Source organism: Cuculus canorus, chromosome 3 (genome assembly GCF_017976375.1).
Source record: "Cuculus canorus isolate bCucCan1 chromosome 3, bCucCan1.pri, whole genome shotgun sequence".
Taxonomy (NCBI): domain Eukaryota; kingdom Metazoa; phylum Chordata; class Aves; order Cuculiformes; family Cuculidae; genus Cuculus; species Cuculus canorus.
This window is the reverse complement of record NC_071403.1, coordinates 47,897,466-47,924,469: the sequence shown is the minus strand read 5'-3', so window position 1 is coordinate 47,924,469 and position 27,004 is coordinate 47,897,466. Positions and strand designations below refer to the sequence as shown.

General features: G+C 38.9%; 1 protein-coding gene across 3 annotated transcripts in view; it reads left to right on the top strand.

The window, feature by feature from the left end:
* SYNJ2 (synaptojanin 2) overlaps positions 1–27,004 on the top strand; it is a 70,796-nt gene that overhangs the window by 7,150 nt on the left and 36,642 nt on the right. Inside the window, exons 2-5 of one of the 3 annotated variants that reach the window (XM_054061523.1) lie at positions 4,820–4,906; positions 13,811–14,081; positions 16,466–16,691; positions 25,693–25,776. In XM_054061523.1, the coding sequence (XP_053917498.1) occupies positions 4,820–4,906; positions 13,811–14,081; positions 16,466–16,691; positions 25,693–25,776 (668 nt within the window). Of the gene's footprint in view, positions 1–4,819; positions 4,907–13,810; positions 14,082–16,465; positions 16,692–25,326; positions 25,463–25,692; positions 25,777–27,004 lie in introns of those variants that run through there. The other 2 variants (XM_054061524.1, XM_054061525.1) reach the window with 2 other exon arrangements.

Genomic DNA, 27,004 nt, shown 5'->3' with positions numbered 1-27,004 from the left:
GAAACTGCGTATGTCTGGCCAATTCCTGCTAGCCGTTAAATTGAATTTGCAGCTTTTACATACAGGAAGTCACACTTGGATAAGCCATGTGGTATAAGTTGTTACAGGTCTTCTTGTGGTGTTTTTCTTTGTTTCTGAAATACTTTTTGCATGGAAAAAGTTCACTATTAGTTGAGTTTATCATAGCTTAGTTTCATTGAATTGTTGTGTGCCTCTTGTTTTGCAAGAGTTAAAATTTTGAGTTAACATGCCAGCCTTTATATATAATTTACATCAGGAGTTCTTACATAATTGATATTAAGAAAAGTGCTTGAAGAATGCAGGTAGTGTGCAGGCCTGCAAAGCTGTTACAACACAGTTGTGGTTGTTATTGCAGAGGAGTGGATGCTCAATTATATGCTTAGTGGAAGGAAAGATTACTAAAAATATTAATGGAAAGCTTCAGTGGAATTTGATAATTACTAAATGTACTCCTTAGTACCTATAGCTATTATTAAGTGTGTTAACTATATGTATGGTTCTCAAGCTTTCTGGCCTGAAAAAGGAAGTTTTTAATGCTTTTTATTTTCCACTTCACTTTTATTTTTTAATGTTTTATTTTTTATATGCTCCAGCAGGACTGGGGCTGATCCGAGGACCTCACTAAACCATCCAATCAAGTAGCAGCAACAGGTGTTGTGTACAAAGGGCAGGGACTTCGTCAACATGAGCTTATCAAGATGAGATTATTACCCGCAGTTACTGGGTATTCCTCGTTCATGGGGAAGAATTGTAATCTCCTCTATTCTGCTCTTCTGAGACCTTTCCTGGAGTACTGCATTCAATTCTGGATCCTCAGCAAAGTAGGGACGTGGGTCTGTTAGAACAAGTCCAGAGGAGGGCCACAAAGACTATCAGAGGGCTGCAGCACTTGTTGTACGAAGACAAGCTGAGAGAGTTGGGATTCTTTAGCCAAGAGAAGGCTCAGAGGAGAGCTTATAGCAGCCTTTCAGTACTTGAGAGGGCTACAGGAAAGCTGGGGAGGGGCTCTTGATCAAGGAGAGCAGTGATAGGATGAAGTGGAATGGTTTATAAACTGAAAGCAGGAATGTAGATTAGGTGACGGGAAGAAATTTTTTTCCCATTAATGTTGTTAGACACTGGAACAGTTTGCCCAGAGAAGCTGTGTATACCCCATCCCTGGAGGTGTTTAGGCCAGGCTGGATGAGCTTTTGAGCAATCGTGTCCAGTGGAAGGTGTCCCTGCCCATGGCAGGGGATTGGAACTGGATGATCTTTAAGGTCCCTTCCAACGCAAACCATTCTATGATTATGTGATTCTATGATAAGATTCTGTGTGAGCAGAATATAGTTAAACATCCAGTCCTCATCCTAGGTTTTTAAGCAGACCGCTCCCACTGCCTCTGCATTTCAGAGTTTTAATGAAACTTGTTACAGAACAAAAGCCCCAACTTTGGAACATGTAACAGAGAGAAATGGAAAAAAATTTTGTGTTAACAATTAGAAAAGCACTATGTCTTTGGACATGTGTAGCTGTCAAATGTTGCTAAAACAGTATTTTCGATGTTGTTGAAACTTGTCAGATAGTGTTTGTATTTTCTTTGCTCATTAACAATCCTTCAGAGTTTCATAGTAGTATTTCCCTTCAGCTCTCCTCTTCCTCCAGCAAGGGCAGTAGCATATTGGTTAGTTTTCTTCTCTGCCTACTCCCTCTCTTTCTAATTCTGGCTCTTGTGTCCTGGCATTGTTTGTGAATACTCTAGGAGATATTTCAGACCAGGTTTTGATGACAGTTATGTGAGATTTCAATAAGAAATTTTTGAGATTTATCAATACTTCTTTTTAATAAGACAGGAACTTGGCTCAAGCCTTCTGCAGCAACGTCCTTTTAAAGTCACATTTTAGTCATCCTTTTGTGTGTTGCTTTTTTCTATAATGGTTTGTTGGAGATTCTTCCTCCTTCTCCCTTACCCCCTCTAAAAGAAATATAAAAATTGGCTGAGGTATGTCAGAATCAGCAAGGAGCCTCCAGTGTTGGAGAGATGACGCCTGTATCCTCGCTTGCATACTGGCAAGGCACAGAGCGGGACAGCACTGTGGTGGCTGGCAGCTGCGAGGGATGAAGGAGTCATCCCCTCCCAGGTTACAAGGGCCTTTATGGAGGAGGTGCAGCGTGCAGAAGCTGCTCCCTGACCTTTGCCGCCAGGAGCCCCTGCCATGGCTCATGCAAAATGACAGTGGTCACAGGACATCTCAGGAGTTTGTGCAGCAGCAAAGAATATAACGAGAGTCGAGTCTTCAAATTTCATCAGTATGTATAACAAAGGGATTTTTTTTTATCTGTATGCAGTAAAATATAATGGCCTTTCCATTTACATGACCCACTGGTGTAGCTGTGTCTGTTTGGCAAGTTCCTTCCCTCTCTGACTATCCACAGGTGAGATCTTAGAGCCTGGTATGTCTTTAGAGAGTGGTAGAGGTGTTGGGGAAAGATCATTTTGTTGCTTTTTTGGTTTGGTGTTGCTTCAGGGAACAAAATGAAACTAGAATAAATAACAGAATCTTTTAGGTGGTAGAAGTTATTGGCAAGTTGTTAGCCAGCCAAAAATAGTGGTGGCACAGCCCAGAGTTCTCATGGACCTTTGTGTTCAGAGCTGCCTTCTCCTGTCCAGGCAGCTCTGCTGGTGCTGGTGCCCTGACTGATGCTACTGTGCAGGCAAATGTCCTATCAAATGACCTGCTTAGAATAACAGGGTATTTCTGTTCCAGGACTGGAAAAACTCAACGATTTTTCTGTATGTTTGGAAAAGTCCCATGCCAGGAACTGGTGCGCATGTCATGCTCCTGGCTTGACCTGGGAAAGTTTGGTGGCTTCTGTGTGCGCCAGTGTCAGGTGCTCCCTGCCATTAGCAGCATGAGTTGTGTGTTGCTTATTTCTACACTGAAATAAATTCCATTCTTTTGGATCTCACCAGACACTTTAACAGCCAGCTTTCCGATATGTAATTCTATTTTTAAAAGTATTACCATGCTTTCAAGATGTCTTTTAAATGCTTTCAGGTCATGCCTAGACTGCGAGTTTGCGAGTTCCTACACCAGTCTCTTGCTATTTCTGGTGTTCTCTGTTTCTTCCTAGAGGTGGAATATGTGGAGCAAGGATTTTGTTTGTTTTTTTTCCTTTTTATTTTAAGGAGAACAAAGATAAACTTTTAAGGCAGAGAACAAAATTTAAGCAAAATTTAAGAAAAAAGTCAGTATATTGCTAGTGAAGTTGTCATAGACAGTGAAGCATTACTTTTTTACCCATCTTTTTGGGTGGTTTGTTTTTTTCTAGTACAAAAAGAAGGGCTGAGGGGTGTCTTTTTTTCAAAAATAAAACATTGTTATAGTTTATCTAAACTGTTTTTGCTGAAGTTTTTTTCAAGTGCCAGAGAGCTGAGCTCCCAGAATCTCAGCTCTTGAAAGGTGCTGATAGTGAATGTTTAAATTATTGCTGTCCAGAGGTTTACCTTACCTGACAAAAATCCCTTTATCTTCTTTCTGTTGATTATGTTTTATTTCACTGGTATGTGTGGTATCAAAATTTTACTACTTTCTGAAATTCATTCAGTGTTTGTAAGAAAGCAAAACAGATAACTTGTGAAAGTCTGATGTCAAAAATGGAAAAAATTGAAGTCTTCTTTATTTGTCATGGATGCAAAAGTTGAGACAGATGTGTTTTGATTTCCTTGGAGCTTACCTCTACTAAATACTCCACAAGAACTCTGTGAATGGTAGTGTCCTTCCTTTCGCTTCAAAATGTCAGTAGTATAAGAGATATTTATTTGTTTTCCTTGCTTCCCACTGAGCTGCTTGCCTCTTGAGGTTTATAAAGAGAAGTCTGTTTCTTTCTCTTCTGTTCTATCATTCGCTGAAAGCAGTTCAGCTTATCGTTTTTATGCATGGAGGCTTCAGATTTTTTTAACTGCCGAAGTTTATTAGGAACATGAGATTCTAAAGTAACTGGTGGAAGTACCATGTTGCTGTTTATCTGTGGTTTGAGAAGGAGACAAACATTTGAGTCTCACAGTCTGTTTTCCTTTTTCATGAGGCTAACCTTACTCCTCATTAGGAAATGTATACAAAACACAGACTTACTCATTCAGGAAGTACTTTGTTTTCACTTTAAAGAACCAGTGACAAGGTATCTAAATGTTCAGTTTGTGCTCCATGAAGTCAGTTGTGGCAGAAATACCCAAATCTAAAATCGGTATCTGACCCCTTAACAGCTAATTCTTACTTCACTAAAATATAGGTTTAATCCCTATTGCTATCATCATCTGATGTTGTGTCTACATCAGGTTATATTATGTCTTATTAAGAAAAATAGATTCTGTCTGAAATTAGGCTGTGAGAATCTGGAAATGAGGAAACCATCTCTCTTTGCACATTAGGAAGATATGTTATATTTAAGCTTGTGGCTTATATTTAAGCTTTTTTTCTTATTTTAGAACAGTGTGAAGTTTACAGGGCCCTGTATATTCCTTTACTTATTCTGAAAATTACATGGTATCTGTACTATAGCATAAGAATTTTGCTAAGAATCATGTTGTTTGGAAGGATAGTCAGTGCCCTTCTTTCTTCTCTGGTGGTGCATGGAGAGGCTGTGCATTTCTGTCCCATCATTATTAATCACTGTGTTCTTACAGCATTTTAACCCTACCTTAGTCCTGTAGCTTTGTTCATTGAGCAAAATCACCTGGGAAGCATTGGTATAGCAATCTGAAAACTTGATAAAGACTGAAAGATTAAGGTTTGCTGCCTTTCATTTTGTTTTTCAGCTCCAGAAGAAAAGGATGCAATTAAAGGACAATATGAAAAACTCGTGGATGCTTATGGCTGCCTAGGAGAGCTTCAGCTTAAATGTGGTAAGTGACCATCTGTATGACTGAGACTTCAAAATGCCCAGACAATGCCAAATGACAGCAGCAAGTGGCTAAAGTTGTCTTAATTCCTTTACTTATGGAAGCTAGTTGCACTGTTACGTAGAGTCTATTTCTTTTTCTATGCTGTGCCAAAAGCATATCACTAAATGATAGTCCAAGAATTTTGGATTTCTTTCTCACTTTTGTTTTGTCAGACATTCTTAGCTGCCTGAAGATAATTGCCATTTGACCAAGGCAAACTATGAATTCTTGCTTCTTTTTGAATAACCATATTTAAACACTGATTAGTCATGGTCATCTGAAACTGCAGTACTGTAGATTCTCAATCCTTGCTTTAAGCCCAATTGCTTAAACACAGGTAGTTCACAGGGATAAAGATTGGCTGAAGTAGACCTTTAACTTCAACTAGTATGGTAAGGAGTATTTATTGTCATTGTTGTGAATTCCTGTATAGCTTGGAAATCTTGATTTAGCAAAGGACTTGCTGTTATACTGCCTACAGGAATGCTTGTTTAAATAAAGTGTTTTAGGAAGACGACTGCAGTCATTGATTTGAAAGTAATAGTACCTCACACAGCAGATTTCAAATTCACTGATGAAAAATATGCATTAAACCAAAAAAGGAATATGTGCCATGTTCTCATGGTCTTCCTACAGTTAGTTTTGACTTGGGACAATGATAAGACTGTTTTCCATATAACTTGATGCTTGGTCAAGGAAATGGTGGTGTGAGCACTGGTGCATTTGGACCAGTAGATATAAGTGTATCTTTATAGCCACTTCCCATTTTATGGCTTGAGTTATGACTTGAAATTGAGTGAGGTGACTGAAATCTAGAAGATTTCTGTGTCATAGTTTAAAACTGTAGGCCCATCTAGTCTTTTTAAATGAATGGGGCCTCTTGTTTCTTGTGGAATTTATGGAGATTAATATCAATATGTTAATGTAATTAAAAATGGAGACCTTGTGATTATTTTTTCTTGGCACTTGGGCCTGTTATTCTTCACAGGAATCTAATGAATCCTGTTGTAATAGTACAGGAATGTAGCTATTGAATTCCAGCTCTTCAAGCTACAGAAGAGGGTTGTTTCTTTTATGTCACAGGGACGAAATAGAGCCACAGTTTTAGTCTTCATATTAGAAGGTCAGTGATTTAAAATGGGCTATGAAATATTCTCAGCCTTATTTTTTCTCTTTTCTCCTTTTATTTCTGCTTCCAACATCATTACTTCTCTTTGGACAACACCTACTTAACTTCAATGTCCTTAACATGTGAAGTTTTTCCTCTTTGAACGCTGTCATTGCACCTCTGTCTTGCTCTAGCATTAAATTACGTGTCCTGGTACAGGACTTCCTGTGGGAAGGGATTGTTAAAAATTTTGTTGGTACTCAGATAAAAAAGCTAACTACCAGAGGCAAACTTCTAATTGTGAGTGAGTGAAAAGTCAGGAGGGTCATCCTGTAATGGTAATTAGAGATAAGCGAGCGTTTTCTGTTGCTTGAATATGTTTAAAAAAGCAAAGATGATTGCATGCCATCTCATTATTCAAGAGGTAGCCCAAGTTTTTTTTCACAGGCTGTTAGAGCTCCAGTCTCACATATAAGTAAGTTCCATCCCTTTAGCTACTGCTGACAGAAAAGATTAACATTAGGAAGGAATGCAATGTAGCTTTTCTTCTTGTTTTATATAATGTTTCTTAGCAGCTGCAAACAAGGGCATAATTGGGCAGCTCTTCACTGTGCATCAGTGATCGCATAGACTTTGTTCAGGAGTGTCCATATTTTTTAATTCCTATTGGAAACCTGCAGACCATAAGTACTAAATTAACTGAAAATATTTGTGAAAGTACATTCCACTGGGATACCAAAAAGAGTATATTTGTAGAGCAGAAGGGGAGACTTTGTTCAGGACTTGAAAGATGCGTCTGAGCACTTTAATTAATCTGTAAATATCGCTACTTAGGAATCCAAATAAATCACATTGTGTGCCTGCCAAATTAGATCGTGCTTTTCACAAGAAAGTAGATGAAGTATGTGAAACTGACTCACAAAGTTAATGTTTCCCACCAGCAATAACATTCACTTCTATGTACTTATGTCTGTTAGCATGACTCACTAAGTTCTTCTGCTTTATTTTGTGAGATGGATGGCAGTGGAATGAATTGAACAGTGTTTCTGAGCTGTAGCTCAGCCAAAATTTTGCTGCCAAGAAGATCTAGCAGTGACAAATATATCTTAAGTAAAGTGTTAAAAGAGCTGGTTTTGCGATATTTGGTTTAGACACTGCGATGTCAGGAAAGGGGACATACATAAGGTGGTATTTTGACACCATCACTGCATAGGTTGTTTAGTTTAACCCAGCTGCTGCATTTAGGGAGGCACTCTGAATTCATTTCACTGTGTATATACGCTCTTGCACATCTATGATGTGTAGTTGAAAGGAAGAAGTTTCAAAGGCAAAAAGGACAATGAAGTACCTGTTTTCTATTCCTTTTGAACATTTCCTAATATGTAATTGTATTTAGAAGAGGGAGAAAGAATATCTTTGAGACTAAAACTCTAGTTTGGAAAATCTTGATTCTTTTCATTATTCTGCTGTAGACTTCCTTGGAGATTTTCAGCTAGTTGCTTACAATCAGCTCCTCTGTTGTGTTCTGTTGCCAATTTTGAAGGCAAACAAGAGGCAAAAATATCTTGCAAATTGTTTTTCAGTGGACTGTAGAGTATGTGGAGTGGAGATGGAATAGGCTGAGGGAATGTAAGGCAATAGTATGACTCTGTTGGAATGGAGAAAGAGCAAAAACTGGAAAAAATAATTCTGAAAAGACAACTTGGAATTGAAATAGTTAAGAAGGACAAAGTATGGATTGAATATTGCCTCCTTTTCACTGCAGCTCATAGTAGTCGACTCTGAATTCATCTGATAACTGCAGAGGAAACAATTGCTTTGAGTCATGTAGTCAGGTTAAATACAGAAACTGCATCTTATTATTGTAGGGCATGACGTACCAGAACTGCCTTTCCTGTTCAGTTTGGATTAAGGCAGTTGGTTTCACAAGAGCCTTTGAAAAACTGGATGCAAGTTTTTTTTTGCCTTGTTTCTATGCTAGATATTCTCAATCCTCTGCCCTGCTTTTGCAACCTGATAAAAGGGCATTCAGCGCATATTGCTGTGAGCAAAACATTTCTTAAATTTCTTTGAAAATGTTCTTTACAGATTGTTGTGGTGATTTATAGCTGTATTGGGGCAAAATAACGATCTTGGTCACAACACATGAACATTTATAGCCATCTATCTGAGATCAAAATTTGCTTTGAAAGAATTTTTTTTCTTTGGTACCATAGGTGGGTCTTGCTTTTTCAGAGATATGTTGCAGTAGGAAGCATGACCAGTAAGGAACACTTCACTTCTTTCTCTAAAATCATTTTAGAGATTTCTTGAGAAAATTCCAGGTTTCATCCCAAGAAAATGAGGGACATTTCCACAGGTATGATCATCAGCTGCAGTTCTTGTGTTCCTAAATCACTTTCATCTATGTGTAATGTTTAGAAAATGCATATTAAACTACTTGTAAAAGGGGCTCAGTGAATAGTCTGCAACTGATGTGTTGTTGGTTAAAACGAAGTGTAGGAGCCAAACCTGGAGCATAAGTTATATCACAGGAAAAAGTTCTCCTTTATTGGGTGTTGCATTTTATTGGCCTTGGTGCTGGCCCAATTCATTGCACACTTTGCAGCTGTCAATTGAGTATAACATGCTTTCTGCTGCTGTACTGCATATGAAATCAAGGGGAAATTACCATAAACTTTCCACCCAATGCAATTCCATTAATTAGTTTTTGTGGTAAAGAGCTGTTGGACTCCCGTTTCAAGAAATAAGTCTGGAGTTTGTCCTGTCTGCTACTCCAGATATGCAGGGAGCTCCTGAGAGGCGAGATCTCCATAGACTAGCTGCAGTGGTAGCACTGGCAGGTCCGCTGACATTAGGGACTTGATTTAGTGTTAATTCTCCCATTGATCCTGAGGATGACCTGCCAGCATTTTAAAACTCAGCTTCTTGACTTATTGAGCTTACACTTAAGCTGTGGCTCCTCATTTCATGGCTTTAGTATTTTTTTTTTTTGCCATGTTGGTGTTCTGGGTAGAAGAAACATAAATAACTTGAATACTGTTGAGCTCCTTTCAAAGGTTGCAACCCCAAAATATGCTTCCTGATGCTGCTGCCAGGTGGATTTGGCTGGAGTATCTGATGTATTTTTGTTATGATTGCTGTGAGTCAGTTGGTACTCACATAAGAACAATTTCACAGGAAGTTTAAAGGGAGCAGTATTTTTAATATAATGACGGAATTGGAACTGGTAGGGAGCTGCCACTCACTAAAGTGAAAAGTTAAGGCTGCAGGAATTAATGGAATAGTTTCAGCTGTTTTAAGGGGAAATACCTTCTAGCTTTAAGGACTGTCTGGATGTTTCAACTTGATCTGTTTCTTTAAAGTTGTGATATTGTCACAGTTTGCTCAGCAAAACCAATTTAATTAAAAAAAAAAATCCTCTCTTTCTCATGCCTTAGCCTCACAAATCCACTTAGCGTAGGAAATTCCATTTTTTAATAATAGCAGGATTTTTGTGGTGTTGTTGTTTGTTGGGTTTTTTTGGGGAGTGGGTGTAGTTGCAGGAATGCAACTTCTTGCATTCTTTTGTGGATAATAAAAATGAATTGTTTTGAAACTAAAAGAATTTTTCAGTAAATTCCTGACAGTTAAAGATGTTATTTTCCTTGCAATGAATAAATGATTTAGTATCTGCAATTTTCAGAAATGGAGAAAGTTGATTTTAATTTTACTTTTTATAAAAATTTCTTGTTCCAGCAGCATCCATCCTGATTGAAGCAATTGAAGCAATTTCTACCCTTAAATTTAGATGCATTTAGGTAGGGTTATGGTTGTTATAGCAGTTTTCATTTTAAGTATCTCTCTTCAACAGGAATGATTATGGCATGTTGACATTTACATACCAGAAAAGAAACCACATTAACTTCTTGAAGTTTAAATTTAGAAGCAAATGATACAGATTTTTTTTTGCTTTAATATAGCTATAATAATAATAATAATAATAATAATAATAATAATAATAATAATCAGACTTTCAGTGACTGTCAAATAAGCAGAAGTGTTTTTCCTGTGGCTTGTAATGGTAGATTTCTGCCATATCAGGTACTATTTGGATATATAATGCTTTTAATTTATTCCTTGAAATAGCATTCTAAATCTGAAAAAATGCCTAAGTGCGAGCATGAGTGGATGTAGTGCAGTTATAATTTCCATTACAAACTTATCCAATGTAGTGATCAACATATTTAAAAATGTTGGCAGCCTGGGTTGAGGGGAAACAGTGTGAGAGAGAAAGCTTAGAATCAGGCATAACCTGACATTGCTGGAAAAGACAGGAAGACAGGGAAAGCTTTGCTTCGCTATGTATAACTGTGTACCCTAGGAGTGGATAATTTCTTAGACCTTAATGAAAGCATCATTAAAAGATGAATAGCAGAGTAGGGTTTTGATAACAATTTTTGCTGTGTGAGGTTCTAAGAGGGTGAAATGCTGGTGGGAGCCCTACCTCTGCTCAAGACCCTGTGGATGTATCAGTGCTGTGAGTAAAATTGGGACAGGACACAGTCTTGAATGCTGTCAATAGGATATTGTGATTAGCTTGCTCCCTGTGCTAAGAGCAGTATGCACATCTCACAGGGATCTTCCTCCCCCCTAACTGTGCAGTCACAGCCTATAGCTGATATCTAGGAACACTGTCTAAATACCACCTCGAATGAAGGACATAGAAAAAAAAATGGGGCTTGGGACTTGTTTCCAAAGGCACAGAGTCAGAGGGATTTGTGTTGAGACTGTAGTGTTTGTAGGGTTTTTACATTCTGCCTTTTTTGTAACGTATCCTGAGTGATTTAAGCAAATCAGAGAGGTTAGAGTTCATCTGAAGACCACCTCAGCTTGCAGAGTAGTTTGGGAGGACAAAGTGGCAAAGCAGGCTAGCTTTATTGTAGCTTAAATCTGTTTGTCTCTTTAGCTACTTTTTCTCCATTTTTCTAGCCTTTATGTATAAAATCCTTTGCCAGCCTGCCTCCGTTCAAAGGCATCATGAAAAGTACATGAAGGATAAAGGCTGCTCATTATTTTGGAGTACTGTAAAGAGACTTATTCTGTGTACATAGAATGGTTTGGGTTGGAAGAAACCTTTAAAAAATCATATAGTCCAACCTCTTTGCTATGGACAGGAACATCAGATCAGGTTGCTCAAAGCCCCATCCATCATAACCTTGAACAAACCCAGGTATGGGGCATTCACAGCTTCTCTGGGCAGTCTATTCCAATGTCTTGCCGCTCACTCTCATTGCGAAAAATTTCTTCCTTATATATACAGTCTAAACTTATGCTCTTTCAGTTAAAACCCATTGCCCCTTCCCCTGTCACTGCACGCCCTGGTAAAAAAAGTGTCTCCTCTTTCTCATAAGTCCCCTTTACATATTGGAGGGTTGCAATAAGGTGTCCCCAGAGCCATCTCTTCTTCTCTAGGCTGAACAACCCCAGCTCTCTCACATGGGGCACAGTGGCAGGAGAGAGTATTACAGTGATGATCAGTATTACTGATGACTTCAGAAAGTCATCAGTCTCCTGATATTTCAGGGACAATGCACTAGCTTCTTAGCTGTGATTACTATTACCAGCTCATTAGCTAGCGATTTGAGGAGTAGAGATGCCGGACCTTTGCATGTGTACTCGTATTTCCCATTTTGGGGATGCGTGATTTAGCGGAGGAGGTAGTTAATGGAGGCCAGAGTCCCTGCTAGACATAGGAAGCTTTTAGGAGAGGCAAAACTGTGTAGTTTTGATTGGGTTTTGTCTTCTTAATTTCTACTTGATGCTTTCTTAAACTAAAGAATTGCTTTGTTTAGATCTAGTTACTCATTACAAGCTCCTCAAAGGACAGAACCAGAGATAAAAAGCCCACGATTATTAAATTTTTGTTCTTTTTGGCTAATTTAATGTTGACATTCTTAATCAATCTCTTCTGAGCCTTCTAGGGAATTTTAAGGTCAAAATGCTTGTATTCTTTGTCTCAGTCTGGACAGGTCTCCAAGTCTGTCACTATGAGTTTTCTGTCCCTGAAGGTGACTGATAGAAACACTGTTAATATATGCCTTACTCTACATTGCATCCAGTTTTTTATGAATGATGTTTACTTGGAGTTTTGCATGGTTTCAGTGAAGTCACAGAAGCTAGTAGCAATCCAGAGAGACAGCTGACTTCTAACCCCTCCTTCTGGAGGCTGGAAGACAGTGTTTAGTCAGGTATGAACTGCCAGTGGAAGCTGATGTATCTCCTACTCTTAATCCTTTGTAATTGTGTACACACATGTGCAAAGGAGGAATAAATAGTCAGGTTTCATGTATTTCTAACCCTTTACTACAATATCACCCAGAAAATTACAGAAGACATTAAACATTTAAGAAGAACACAGAATACCCTTGGTAAAGAAAGAAATGCGATGAACACTGCTTTTTAGTAAATACCACCTACACTGGCCTTTATGCAAAACTGGAGTCAGCAGAACAGCATGAGTAAGATCTAATCTCCCACCTTAGCCTGCCGTTCCAGTCCCATGTGCCTACGCAAATATTCTGGCCCTGCTGCAAACCACCCCTAATTCGAGTTTCTGTAGCCAACCTGCAATCTGGAAGCAAGGAGACCCCTGATGGTATTTCAGAAAAAAAATAGTTGTCACGTGAGAGTTGCTCTCCGTTTTTGAACAGTAGGCGACCCTGAGGGGTTGAAGAGTAGTCCTAAACAGTGTTCCCTTTTGCTGCCTGCAACCATACTGTCCCAGATTGTCACTGTGCCCTTAGCTAATTAGCTGTCTCTTGTCAGGTCAGCTGTTGTTTCTGTTATGCTAAAGCAATAAATTCTGGCTCACTTCCACCTTTTCTTACTAGCTGGAGTGAATAGGATGACTTCGTCTCCATTAGATGCCGATTGAAGTGAATCAAACAGTTTCTTCCTAGCAAAACCAGTGTTTTCAGAACAATTGTTCAACTGTTTCTTAATTATTTTGTCATTTCAGAGAGAATGAGCGTAGGTTGAAATCCTGCTGTGTACAAGAGATTTGATTACAGTGGTGTTTTCAAGCTTCAAAATTTCTCTTTTAGTTTTGGAGCCTTGAAATTCTGCTGCTTCACAATTTCACACTTTGCTTCACAGCCATGAAAGCTGGAATTGTGTTTTAGTGATAACTGAAGTAGTCATCTAATCATGTACATGCCTTTGTGACATAAAAAGCAAAATCTGAAGAATTTGGGATACTGAAACTTTCTGAACAGCTGAACGCACCTAGCTTTGAAGCCAGCAAGAAATTGGAATGCTTGGTATCTTCGAAATTCAAAAGTCAGTTGCAAAATCCATAGTGAGGAATACACTTCATCTCGTAAATGACCACCCTTTACCTTTCTCTTTAATCAAATCCATTGAAAACTGTGTGTTCTCTAGGGTGGTGAGATTTGACTTTTGAGTAGTGTCCCAACACCAAACTCTTTGCACGTCATATAAAGCAAGTGGCAAGACACCTTCTAATTCAGCAAAGGATGGGAATATGTAGCTGCTGTGGAACACTATGGGATTGCACTCAGTTACCTGCAGTCAATAGGAATTCAGAAATGTAAATGAACATAGGCAGTGTGCTTGTCATTTGTATTTCTTTTCTTCTGAAGCAAAGGTACTGGCCTCTGCTGGAGCCTTGTCAGCATTGCATATGATAGGACTGATGTGAAATGTCATTGTCTGTGTCCACCTATAACCCTTTGTAACTATCTGTCGCCTTCTAGGTAACACTCGGATGCACTTTCTGGTCCTGGTGACAGGCTGTACATCGGTGGGAAAAATCCTGGACGCTGAAGTTTACAAAATTACTGCAACAGATTTCTGTCCTCTCCAGGAAGAAACCAAGGAAGAGGAGCGTGTTACTGCCTTGAAGAAAATACTGAACTCTGGGATGTTCTATTTCTCCTGGCCTAATGCAGGCTCAGACTTTGACCTGACTGTGCGGGCTCAGAAGCAGGGTGATAACAACTATGAATCTGGTAACTCATTCTTCTGGTTAGTACTGCACATTGTATCAAAGTCTTCTGTCATCTCCACTAGTATCTTATTGGTCAAACATTCTCAGAGGGAAATGAGCATATGCATTTCAGTTGCACCTCCTTCGTTTCATTGTTATGTCATTTTACAGGGCATGTGACCATGATGAATTTGTGATAAACCTGGGTCAAACAAGTAACTTCTGTTTAATTAAAATTAGTCTGATAGTAAAGTGCAATTCTGGTAACTGGGCATTTTGTGTTTTTCGGAAGGAAACACAAGACATATTGCTCACACTACAGAGACATATCTCTATGTGTCATGAATAGTTTTCCCTGCAGTTCTTTTTTATAATTTACTTTAAAAATTACCTAATGGAAACTTCCTCTTGAACTTTTTATAAATCCCATCATCTGTGCAGAAGTATCTTCTGTTCTTAAAAGTGTGTTTACGCCCCGTTTTTTAATGTTTCAATAATGTGTCCTAGTTTTTATTTTGAAAACATCAATATTAGTATGTTTGCAGCTCAGTGTAAATGTTTGCTGCATGGAAGGAAACTCCTGCGATACTCTGCTCTGTACTCCTTGCTTTCTTGTGCTTATAAAACAAATAAAAAGTATTTATTGTTGTGGTAAGTATTGGCTGAGTAGAAAGGAAAACACACAGATGCTGGGCTTTGTCTTCCCTAGGAGGGTTCACCATTGTTGTAATTCAGTTTGTTTTACAAATTCTGTCAGAATGCTTGAATCTCTGTGCTCTCATTTTTTTCTTTTAAAACAAAAAGGTAGTCACACAGGAAGCATAGATGTACTTAAAATAAATGAGAGTTACAATGTGTGGTAGGTTTTGTCACCAAAAGTAGATGAATATTAAGCAAAAAAGTTCATAATGTATGGTAAACATGAGAGAGCTATTCATTCAGGCTAAATAATCTTTTTAGCTATGACGTTATTTTGACCAGTAAGATCTGGTGTTTTAGTTTAACTCAGAAGAGAGGCGAATAAAACTTGCTTTCAACTGTGCTGATAATACATCCCTCTCAAAAAGCTCTCCAAGCACGTCAAATTGGACACATTGCACAAGTGAGCTGGTTCCAGTGATGAAAGTCCTAAGGTGGCAGTATCCCTTAATGAAGAACCTTTAAAGCGACTTGTTTTACCTATACTGTCTTTTGAAACTTTTCTTCTTGGAAGATAAGTATTTTAAGTTTCCTTCTGTGCTGCTTCTAACTAATCTAGAAGTAGCCTTTGAAAACGTTCCATTCTCCTATATCTTGTAGAACAGGGATGAATAGTGACAACATCACATTTAGGGCAAAAATATGTTCCAGGGAAAGTTTATCTTGAACCAATTATGTGATATGAGAAATTTCAGACCAAATAATAGATTCTTGAGAAAATTAACCAATGCAATAGTTACATGATGAAAAGTATCAGACGGTCTTAGTTATAGCAATACAAACTGCCTGTTAAATGAACTGCAACAGCAACAAAATTCTATTTCTACTGGAATTTGTCTAAGTGAGGACTTCCTCTGTGAGCAGAGCTGTGAGAAGGAGGTAGAGAAGATACCAAAATTTGGTTTAGAGCTGCTTTTTCAGGTACATATTTAGTTTAAAATGTAAGAATGACTTGCACCTTTTTCAGAGAAATGCTGTTCTCTAGAAGAACAATTCACCAACAGGTTTGCTAGATGAAATAACTCTAATACGTATCTGCTGTTGAGCAGATAATGATCAGAAAAGCAGTTTTCTTGGCCCTCATCTGTGACTAAAGGCACATTTTGAAAACTGAAATGAGGAAAACCACCATAAGAGAAAAGACTGGCATTACTGTTAAGTAGGCATTATAGGTTTCTTGGGCTGTTGATCTTAAAATAAATGGAAAGTTAAACCAGACATTCTTTTTAATTTTAGTAGCACTTTTTGCAACATCTCCATTCCTTTATGGCTCTAGTTTCTGTTTGGAAAAATTTTCCTGACAATCCTGGTAGGTTTTAAAAGGGCTCTTCATCCAGTAGTGTGTGCTAAGATCTGGGCAGTACTATTCAAAAAGTAATTAGCTTGACAGCACTGTAATTTATTAAGAAGATTACGAAGTATAAATGTATTTCTGGAGCTGAAAGAGGTGACATTTGCCTCTGAATTTTTAAGACAGAGGTACAAGATACAAGGACAGCACCTTGGTTGTAGCTGTGCTATTAAAACTTGCCGTGTTCTACTCACTGTAGTAGTTCACAGGGATGTCTTCTTGATATTTTATGGTTTTGAATGAACTAAAAGTGAAACAGGAAAAGGGCCACAAAACACTAATTACTTAAGTTAGTGATTGTTGTGGGGTAGCACCCATACTTGCCTGTCTGTTTTATTCAGTAACGTATCTGCATGTTGCTAAATCTTTCAGGAACCAACTATTGCATGTGCCCTTCAAACACTACCAGGTGAACTGCTCTGACTGGTTGCTGAAGGTGATCTGTGGTGTAGTGGACATTCGCACTGTTTATGCTTCCCACAAGAAAGCGAAAGCCTGCCTCATCTCTCGCATCAGCTGTGAACGAGCTAGTGCCCGGTTTCACGTTCGAGGGGTCAATGATGATGGGCATGTGTCTAACTTCATTGAGACAGAGCAGGTAAGAGATGTATCCAATAGCTTTGAATAATTCAGTCTGCTCAAGTTTAATTGAGGCAGAGTTTCCAACAAGAATTAAAGGAGTTCAGCAAGTTTTTCCCCCCGAATATTTAGAATATTACTGCATGACAGACTACTTGGTCTTGCCTATCAAACATTCCTCTGTGATCTGTTCTTTTTTCTGTATTTCTGACTTTTCCATGCACACCATTTTCACTAATACTTCTGATTTTTTTTCCTGGATGTGGAAGTCAGGCTATTTGATATTGTAGCAAAATATAGACATGAGGTTTTAAGCCATTCAGAGATCCCTGTGTGTTAATTCATGCAAAATCACCATGTGTAACAGTAAGTTTCTCAACTGCATGAAACTTGCTTAGAATTATCAGTCATGAGGCTGATGTATTAAACAAAAGAACAAATCTGTTCCTGAATAAATGTCACACTTTCATACATTCTGCATACATTTTAAGTTACAATTTTTCTAAAATTCATCATGTTTCCCATGGTACAAAATGCTAGACAAGAACTAGCTTGAAAGTTTCTCTGTAAAGTGATGGTCTCTACACTTCATTTCTCTTTCACTAATTTTAAGTACCTCTGTTAGTCTATACCACCAGGTTTGCTGGGCTAGACATTGAAGTCTCCTGCACTACGATGGCATAGCTGTGTCTGTACTGATGTAAAAAAATTGGCTGAGGATGCTGGGGGTGATTTTCAGCAAAGACTAGGGCTGAAATTTGCTTTTGGCGCTGAGGAAGTCACTTAGAATCATATAAAATCTTATGCGCCTCAGTATTTGTGTTTCAAGTTACTTGTATCTGTCTTATTGGATTGAAACCATCACTTCTTTGTGCAGAAAGTTTTTCAGCTATAAAATTAGGATGATTCTTAACTTTCCGCCTTACAGGGCTTTTGCAGACCAGTGAGAACAAACATTTATAGAAGGTAATTGGTGTATGCTATGCAATGGTGATGGTGAACTTTCAGCACTCAAAAGCAACATTCTAGTTAAGAGGAAGCTGACCAGCAAAGGAGCTGTGTTCATTGGGAGTCGAAATAATCTTTGACTAGTAAAGGAAACAGAATAACACTATCTTCTCAGACTTCAGGCAAACTGCAATGCAAGTCATGTTGGAAGAGACTTCGCTTTATATTCCCCTTTGCTTTGTGGGGGATTCTCTCCAGTGAAAGGTAGTATGACACAGTTTGTATACTTGGGTGGTAAAAACCTTATTTCCAGCTCATGCTGAGACAAAATATATGGGTGAAGTGCCTTCAGCAGGCTCCCTTGATTGGCACAGCCAAACAAAATAACAGTCATTTGGTTTTATTACACATGGTTTAGCTTACTAACTTGGAAATGAATAAAAAGCAGTGGACCCTGAAGAATCTGCAATATTCTGTTCCAGATGATATGAGAGCTTTCTTATTCAAGTATAATCACCTTTTCCTCTTTGAATGGAAGTAGTAATTACTAGCAGTCAGAACCATCATACAGAAATAGACGTCAGTATAAGTAGAATAGCCAAATGGCTGGTAACAGTTATCAACAAAGGACAAGGATCTGGTCCTAAAATTTGTTTGTTTTCAGTGTCTTTTGAGCAGATCCACAAAACTGCGTATGTAGCATTGATTGTTTATATGTGTATGTATGTGTCTATATACGTAGATGCACATTCAATGAAAGTAGATCGCTTAAATGATGGTCATAAGGGGAGGCTGGTGAGACATCTCTACTTAAAACAGTGGGTGTAGCGTAGAGATACTTAAGCTAGCTGTGTCGTTACTTGTTCCTAAAGAGTTATAACTGTGCCATTGTAGGACTGTGCCTGGATGCTGAGAGTGGCATTCTTGCTTAAAAGTGCCTGTACTTCAGCACTAGTGTTTCCTCATGTCATTGTGTGAGCGTACCAGTTCACACTCAGTGCTGTCTTTTCTGTTATCCCACTGCATGATGTAGGCTTACCTTCAGGCATTTGTTTGTCCCAAATCCAGCAATGTGTGGGCACTTTCAAGATTTCCTCTAAGGTGTTTCCTTGATGATATAACTTTAACATCTTCACTAGATTCTGCCTAAGGACTCGTGTAGAGCTACCTTAGACTTGACAGTGCTGCATTGCTCAGCATAAGGCCGTGAGGAGTTGCAGGCTGTTGTTCTTCAGCCTGTCAGTGACATTTGATCACCAGGATATGCTCAAAGCATGCGCAAGGTAACACATATGACTTTCTGCCCAGTGGTCAGAGTTCTCATTGGGGATGTGGGTGTCTTTTTGCTCGTGTCCTTCCTTTTCCTGCTTTGCCTGTGTTTTCAGTAGGTTGGCCTGACAGCTTTCCATTTAGTGTTTGAGCGTCTAAAAAGTCTGTCAGTGCATTGTGGGATGCAGATAGGTCTGGTCTCCGAAAAGTGGAATTCTCCCTTGGAACTTGGGAACAGAAGAAGGGACATATGCCACTTCAAGTAATAACTTGGTACTGTCTGCTATTTTAGTTGAGTGCATTTTCGTGAGCATTAGCACAAAGTACTTTACTCAGGATTTGAAGACCGTTCTCTTCCTGAAATGCAGAGGAAAGAAAATGTTAGAAAGGGTTGTCAGCTTTCTTTCAGAGCAACCTCGCATTTGCAGCACTGCCCTTAGCATTTGTCTAATTATGGGAAATATTTCTGCTGTCCTGCTCACTAGTTGGGTCAGAAGTAACTAATTCTGTTTATTTATATTCCTGGAGAACGTTGTGTTTCAAATGATTAGCATGAAAAATAAGATGGCCTTTGCATCCTAGTGGAAAACCTGGGGATTGGCTCCTGGTGAGTGGCAAAACAGTACTTGGTTGCTAATGCTTCCCTTAGCTGGAGCTGGGTCAGGGTCAGACTCCTCGCGGGAACTGCTGAGCTTTTGTTCCTATGCAGCCAGAGGCTGCCGAGCAGTGGGAGGACTGAAGGCTTTTGCGTGTTTTGCAACTGAGCAAGCAAGAGCACAAGAGTGAAATGCTTATAGGGTGAAAGGCTCAAGTAGGTTGAAAAGTATAGCAATTTTAAAGGACTGTGTGGTTTTGGAAGAAAAGATTGCTGTTGCTCATGGTGATAAACACTAATTTTACCAAATTGTGTGTCCTAAGGAAACGAAGTTGGGCTAACCACTGGCATGCCTGAGATCCAGTTTAAACTGGCATTCACTTACCACTAGGAAGGAAGAGTCCTAGAATAAACTCTCTCCTATTTCATAGTAGACTACTGACTAATCGCCTATGAGGTAATATCTTGGCTGAATAACATTTTGTTTCCATTTGCTGCAGCCTGTACGGTATAATGCCATGCTGGCTGTGTGCTTTCATGGATAAATAGCACCCGAGGATTCTGAAAAGCCAGGACTTTCTCCCACTTTACAGGAATTACTTATAACGTTTTTCTGGTTTTAGATGAGGGAGAAACAATTAGTTTTATCTCCAGGCAGCTCTTTTATGCATATATGGTATACTTTGTCTCCCACTGAGTTAGGCTTGTGGCATTTTAGCTCTGTAATGAGTCATTTTTTTGTGGGCTCACTTAGCTGCCATGACTCACAGTATTTGAGAAGGGGGGAAAAGTTAAAGATCTCACTTCACTTTTGCTTTTTGAAAAAACCAGAACGCTACTAGTAGATATTTCAGATACTTGATGAGTTGGCTTACATCTTTAGAAAGGAAAAAGAAGAAACTAAAAATGGTAGGAAACGATTAAGGAAAACCAAAACATGACAGGAAAAGAGGGCTTTTTTTAAATCTCCCTGACATGTACTTTCAGATTTGCTGCCAGTATTTTGTAACGGGATGGCAGCCCTCTCTACTTGCAGTGTTGCAGTTTGTCCTCAAGTAGCTTTAAAATCACACTCTGTTCCCCAGTAATAGCTTAAATGTTTCCCTTCACCCTTTCTTCCTCCCCTACTAATCCCCTGAAGTTGAAACTGTATCACATTCTTCTAATTCTTTTTCTCCTGATAACTTGAGAAACTGCTTTCTTTCTTTAGTTTTTGTGCCTGTCACTGTTAACATTTCGGCTCCACCCCAGTTATCCTCCAAAGAGTTGTGCTGAACTCTTAATATCTTAGTCAGTAAGGAAGTGTTGTAGGGAACAACTCCAATTTACCAAAGGCAAATTATTGGTTTCAGTTGTTTTCCCCTTGATGGAACTGTTCAATAAAGAAAATGGAAACTTTGACAATGCATTAAAAGGAAATGTCATGAATTTGGATTATTTTTCCCTTTCTTCCAGTTTAAGAAAAAAATGTCAGGCCTGGGTTAAGAAAAATGAGCCCTATTTCACAATAACTCATAGACTATGTTGGATGGCTTTGCAGGAGAAGAATGGATGCAATCGTGTGATTAATTTATTTTCTGGATCAAGTTTTAGTATGGCCCCAGGCAGGGCAAAGAGGATTATTTTGGCAAGTGTATCTTTGGATCCTGTGGTCTGAGTTAAAGGGACTCACAGAGAGGTATGCTTAGGCCATCTGTTACCCGGGCTCTTTATGGGTTGTGTGGCTGGGCTGGGGATCCCAGAACAAACCATGTGAGTATCCATTTCATCATGGACTGTGTCTCTATGCCTCTTGAGTCTGTAATGAATTTTGCCATTTGAAGTTGCGACTGGCTAATTAATTCCTTCTAATGAAGCTGAGTGATGGAAATTAGTGAATAAATTATTCCTTATGATGAATGGGAGCAACATGCTGGTATTAAAATACCAGATGATTGAAGTAGGTGTTTACTTCTTGCTCAGAAGTGGTACCACTTTGCTTCTTGCACAGAAGCTCGCTAGCAGTACCTGTGCATGAAGCTTGTGTTACCAGGAAAGCTCTTCAGATCACAGGGGCGAGGTCTGGCCCTGTGCAACACAAGAGGGAGATTGCAAAACGTCTTCTTGAACTGTCAGCATTATCACCCTTGGTCATAGCATCAGGGAAAGACCACAAAAAGAGTCTAAGACAGCAGAAGTCAAAAGAAAAGCATGGCAAATTCTAACACTAGAGGTCAGAGGAGAGGCAATCTATTATCAAGGCAAAGAGGTCTTCCACATGGGTTAAGTATCCGGTTGCTATTATGTTGTCTGATGGGAGACTGCAGGAAACCTGTCTGAAAATCAATACGGCTAACTGTATTGGATTGTTCTATGGGCCAGAGCCTTCAAGGTTAGTGAAGTAGTCCTCGAGTGTTTTTGAGGGTTGGGTGTGAATGAACATTCTTTCTGGGGAAAGTAAGCAACAGCTTGCTCCATTTTGGATTTGAGACAGAAGACAAAACTCCACAATAGTTCTATGAAGCACAAAGACAAAGATTTAGCAGTATGTGTCAACCCTAATGACAGAGTGTTGTCCAAAATGTAAATGATTGTTGATGAACTGTTAAAGGAAAACTCTTGTGGTCTTCTTGGATGTATTTCTTGTCCATGAGTTAAGGAAAACGAAGAAAAGAAAATTCTGGAAATAAAGGGCTTTTTAAGAAAGAATAGCTTCTTTTCTTAAAGAACTGTTCATCTTTTGTGTAGTGCCTTAGGGTAAGAGAAATGGATCTGCTAGAGGACAAGGTAATAAAGTCAAAACTAGAATGGCAAGTATGTGCTTGTAGAAAACAATATTGTGAACAAAAAATGATCAAAGCTTGGAAGAACATGAGAAGAAATTCTGTACTTAACTATGCATAAATGCTGTAGTTGCATAGGCAGTGAAGCTGGAATCTTTATTTTTGAGTGAAATTTTAACCTGGATATGTTATCAGTGCTTCTGTAAGTTTTTTAACAAATGTGGTTTTGTATAGTGTATATGGGTGTTTAAGATCATGTCCATTACTGAACTGGAAAGTCTTTTTAGTCTCAATCTTTCGACCTGCTTGTTTAAGACAGCTGCCGGTAGGAAGGTCGTTGCTGCTATTATTGCAATGTCAAGGGCGTACATAGTAGAAGGCAATGTCAAGATCAGCGGTAATGTTGCTTGGAGTGATGAATGAAGGATGGTACATGTTGCTGAAATTCAGGGAAGATTTGCACAGTTGTAATGCTTAGTGAAATGGTTACTGTCTGTTTAGGAAGAAATAAGTGGCAGAAAAGGATGTTACTCTCCCACTCATTGAAAAATGCTAGGTCTTTTTCCAACTCATTAGCAGCTTTTAAGAAAATAATTTTGGATTCAACTGGGTCATGAAAATGAGGTGAAAGGATTGTGAAAGACCACAGAATTGCTTCAGAGAACAGAATGATGAGGCTTGTAAGGGAAAAGAAAAAGAATATATGCTAATGTGAAGAACCTTGTGTGAATGACTGTGTTGGAGAGGCCGGGCTCCTGGTTCAAAAACATCTGAATTTCTAAAAGGTATGTGGCAATGTGCATAAAAATGTCAGTTTCTTTAAAATGTGCTGTCATCATAGGGGAGTTCTGTATTAGACCTCATCTTGACAAAGGATGTCCCCGTCCCATCAGGATGTGGGCATCCTGTTTAGATCACAGGAATGATCCCAAAATAGTTTCAGTTTTTTGTTGTTGTTCCAAGTGGACAGCTTAATAAAGCAGAAAACAGTTACAAGAGGTAATAGATAAAAAATAGTGAACAGAAAATATGAGTGATAGTAGTAACAAACATCTATTAACTCTTATGATGTTAAATCACTACTAAGTGGAAATATAAGCATCTGTTAATGCAGAAAGGCAGAAAAGTTTGGTCTTTTTTTTCTTCTGTATTTGACATAAAGAAGGCAGGTTATTTATTCATGGTCTGTAACTGTGGTGAAATATTTTCCGTTTAAGCTGTGGTGCAGAAAGATGTTCAACTGTAGGTATTAAAATTAGAATTATTATTATCTTTTAATTAGTGGGTCTATAGAATTTGCAGCTGCGACTTCTGCAAGAGCTGGCTAGAGAGATACTTGAGCTGTCGATTTTTCAGTTAGTTATGGAAATGGGATATTCCAAAAGATTGTAAAGAAAACTGATTCTCTGTAGCAGGCTGTTTGTGTGGCCAGCTTGCAGTTCATATAAAACTGTCTGTAATCGTCATCATTACATATTTCATTTCAGTCATCACTATGGTGATGATTTGTGTCGAAGTTTAAAGTGAGCCAATTCTGACTCTTTTTTTGCTTAGATTCATGACCATTATTTAGTGTGAGTCAGGATAATGCTGGGGCTGTCAGATGAGCTACACAAATTTGCTTTACCCTAGAACTGCCTTCTCTGCATCCATGACTGTGAGGGAAAAGATGATTCAGTGTTTAGAAGTCACTGACTCATCTTGGTACAACCTATCTTGGTGGGAATGTGATAAAGAGGAAGAAGGTGGGCCTGTTCGCTCCTCCCTGTAGTCCAACTCTTCTGATCACATAAGCGCAAAGAGAGGTGCATCGGTGTGTTGCCATGGTAATTAGTTCCTGCATTCAGATGCTGGCAGTGTTGAGAAAACTTAACTGCTAGTGTGCTTTAGAGCCACATTACTCAAGCTGTGAGGCAGGCCTCACAAGGAAGCTTCTCTGAGCAACCCCCCTCTTGCAGGGGTTGTGGTAGGATGAGATGCAAGAGAAGAGTTCTTAATTCATTGGTGTGAGGCTAAAAACATTTGAAACATACAGTTTTGCTCTACAGCTGGGCTAGCCATCATTCTAACACTGACACTGTGTCCTTGACAAAGCCACTTAAGTCTTTCATCTTAGTGAAATGTGGATGGTTGTAACTGCTCTGCAAAAATACTGTGAAGATTATTAGATAATACTGGTGACAGAATATTTAAATACCTGCCTCTCTGGTGTAGCTACACACGCAAAAAGAAGAAGTATAGCTCTAAAAATTGTATATTGGTAGTGATTAGAAAAATGAGAGGTCAAGGTAAATGAAGGCACTTCCCCTGAGCCACCCAGCCAGCATTTCTAGTGGCAAATCCAAAAGCACAAACCACGTTAAAGCTGTAGAGTAACCCATTTTCATGTTCCTTTCTATTTTGGGAGCTACTAGCCAGCTGGCAGCAGTTGTGCTAAATGATATGATGTGGTTAGAGACACAGCTACCTGAATGACCTGGATACGATTCCTCCAAAGGGCTGCAGAAGACTCATTGTCATGCATGAGATAGCAAAGATGCGTATCATGTGTATTATGTATCCCCCATGGAAAACAGCCAGGATTCCACTGCTAAGTATAGGCCAGGGGAATGAGCTTGGCTTTGCGCAGTTGCTCTGTGGTTGTACTGAATCTGAAGATAGTGCCTTTTGTGCTAACTTAACATAGAAGGTAACACTTTGCTTGGGGGCTGGTGGAGGGAGAAGGCAAACGGGGAAATCAATCTTTGTACTTCAGATAGACTTGACTCAAAATCAGCGTGTTTGCAGTGATCATAAGAACAAATATTAAGGGAGAACTTGAGGTCTGGTTAGGGAAGGAAATTGGGAGTTTGAAGCGTCTTGCTATAAGCCTCCTGGAAAAGCAGTATACATGCTGTTTGCTGTATCTCAGAATGGGAGTGGCAAGGCTGCTGGTTTCACTGAGATTTATTTTGACACTCTGACAGGGCACAACATGCAGTGGAATAAGAAATAGTAAATAAAGCAAGAGATAAGCTTATCCCACACCTGACATTACCCATCATTGGTCACAAGGAGCAATGACATTTTGCACGGTTAAATTTTGCGAGAGAGACAGAGGGAGACCATATGGCTGGCCTTCCTGAGCGTTTCCACCAGTAGATCAAATCCATTTTCATTGTGGATGAAAGATTCCTTCCTTGCTGCGGTGGTATTGAAATTTTTCTCTTACTTCTGGTAAGTAGTGAATTGAATCTGCTGTGATGACATGAAAGCCAATACGCTGTTCTTTGTTCCACTGGCTGTGAGACTATGAAAGAGTGGCTGAGCAGTAAGCGGATACAGCAAGATACATGGTTTACTTTTTTTACCGTTTGAGTTCAGTGTCTTAAACTGTCACCTGATGAAGGGGTCACAGACCGATAGATCTAACTGCAGAACTCCTTCCCTTTGTTTTGTTTTTGCAGACAATTTACTTGGATGATGATGTGTCTTCCTTTGTGCAGATCAGAGGTTCTGTTCCACTGTTTTGGGAGCAACTGGCACTTCAGGTAAACAAATAATCTAAAAGCCTCCCTTACTTATATCTCTTGCTACTTATAATTTAGAAGTTACATAACATTTAATTTTTTTTTTTTTTGATCAGCTGCAGAGTTCATTCCATGCAAATGCTGAGCTCTTCCCTTTTAAGTTTACCTTGTAGGAAATTTTATGTGTTTAGATAAACAGAACTAAACTGGGCCAATGGATATAGTTAATGGAAGTTTAACATTTTCATGTGTTTGTGTGCTTCTACAGAGAACTCTTTGTAAGGGACTATATCCTAATGATGCAAGCTGAAGTTTACAGCAATGTCTTTGTAACTCTTTTTATTTAATTTGAAATAACCTTTCCTTCTGAAATGCTCTATTTGCTTGATGATATTGACCTCTGCAATAAAACTGAAGTATCTAGGGATACCAGGGGCTCTATTGGAGTATGTTACCTTGAAACAAAGTGTAATGTCTGGATGGGGTGTTTCCTAGGTTTCAGTCAAAAGGGTGATGATTGTCTAATCTGATCTTCTACGAGGCAGAGATGTAGGATTTCATCAGGAGATTATAGCATCAACCCTAGCAGGTTACATATGGAGTGTGACACAGTTTATATAGAGTTGCAGGCTCAAATAAGCATTCTTGCACCCTGCATTCTCTGAACAGAGGGATAAGCAATTAGAATAAGTATGCACGTATATACACATATGTTAGTAGAGAAAATACATAATAAAACTACTTTTTTAGATTCTTCAAAGATGATTTGATACTTTTTATCATTAAATCTAGCACCTAAGTACCATTCAGTACTACTGGATTTAGCCCAAAAGGAAGATGATCTGTGTTGTTGTCTGTTACTGCTATCCAGTGCAATATTTGCTTCTCTATATAAAGCAGGTCTGCCTGATTGGTTGTGCACACATCCTGCCCATGGTACAGCTGTATCCAGTACTCTTGTTCTTTATGTTATGAAGCCATAAAGCTTTTCCCAAAGTATTTTTGGGTAGTGGATAGCATTTCTAGTTAAACAGGATTTAAAACTTTTTGGTAAGGACACAGTCTGGTTTTTTTCCCTAATCTGTATTAGATTATGCAGCTTTCATTTATGTTGGTGAGTACACATGACTCTTATTCCTTGGATGTGAGTGTGCTGGCACTGGTGTTGGAATTGCAGAAACTAACCTTATGAAAAACAAAGATGATGAAGTAGAGGAAGCAATGCACGATCCTATAACTAATTAGCGTT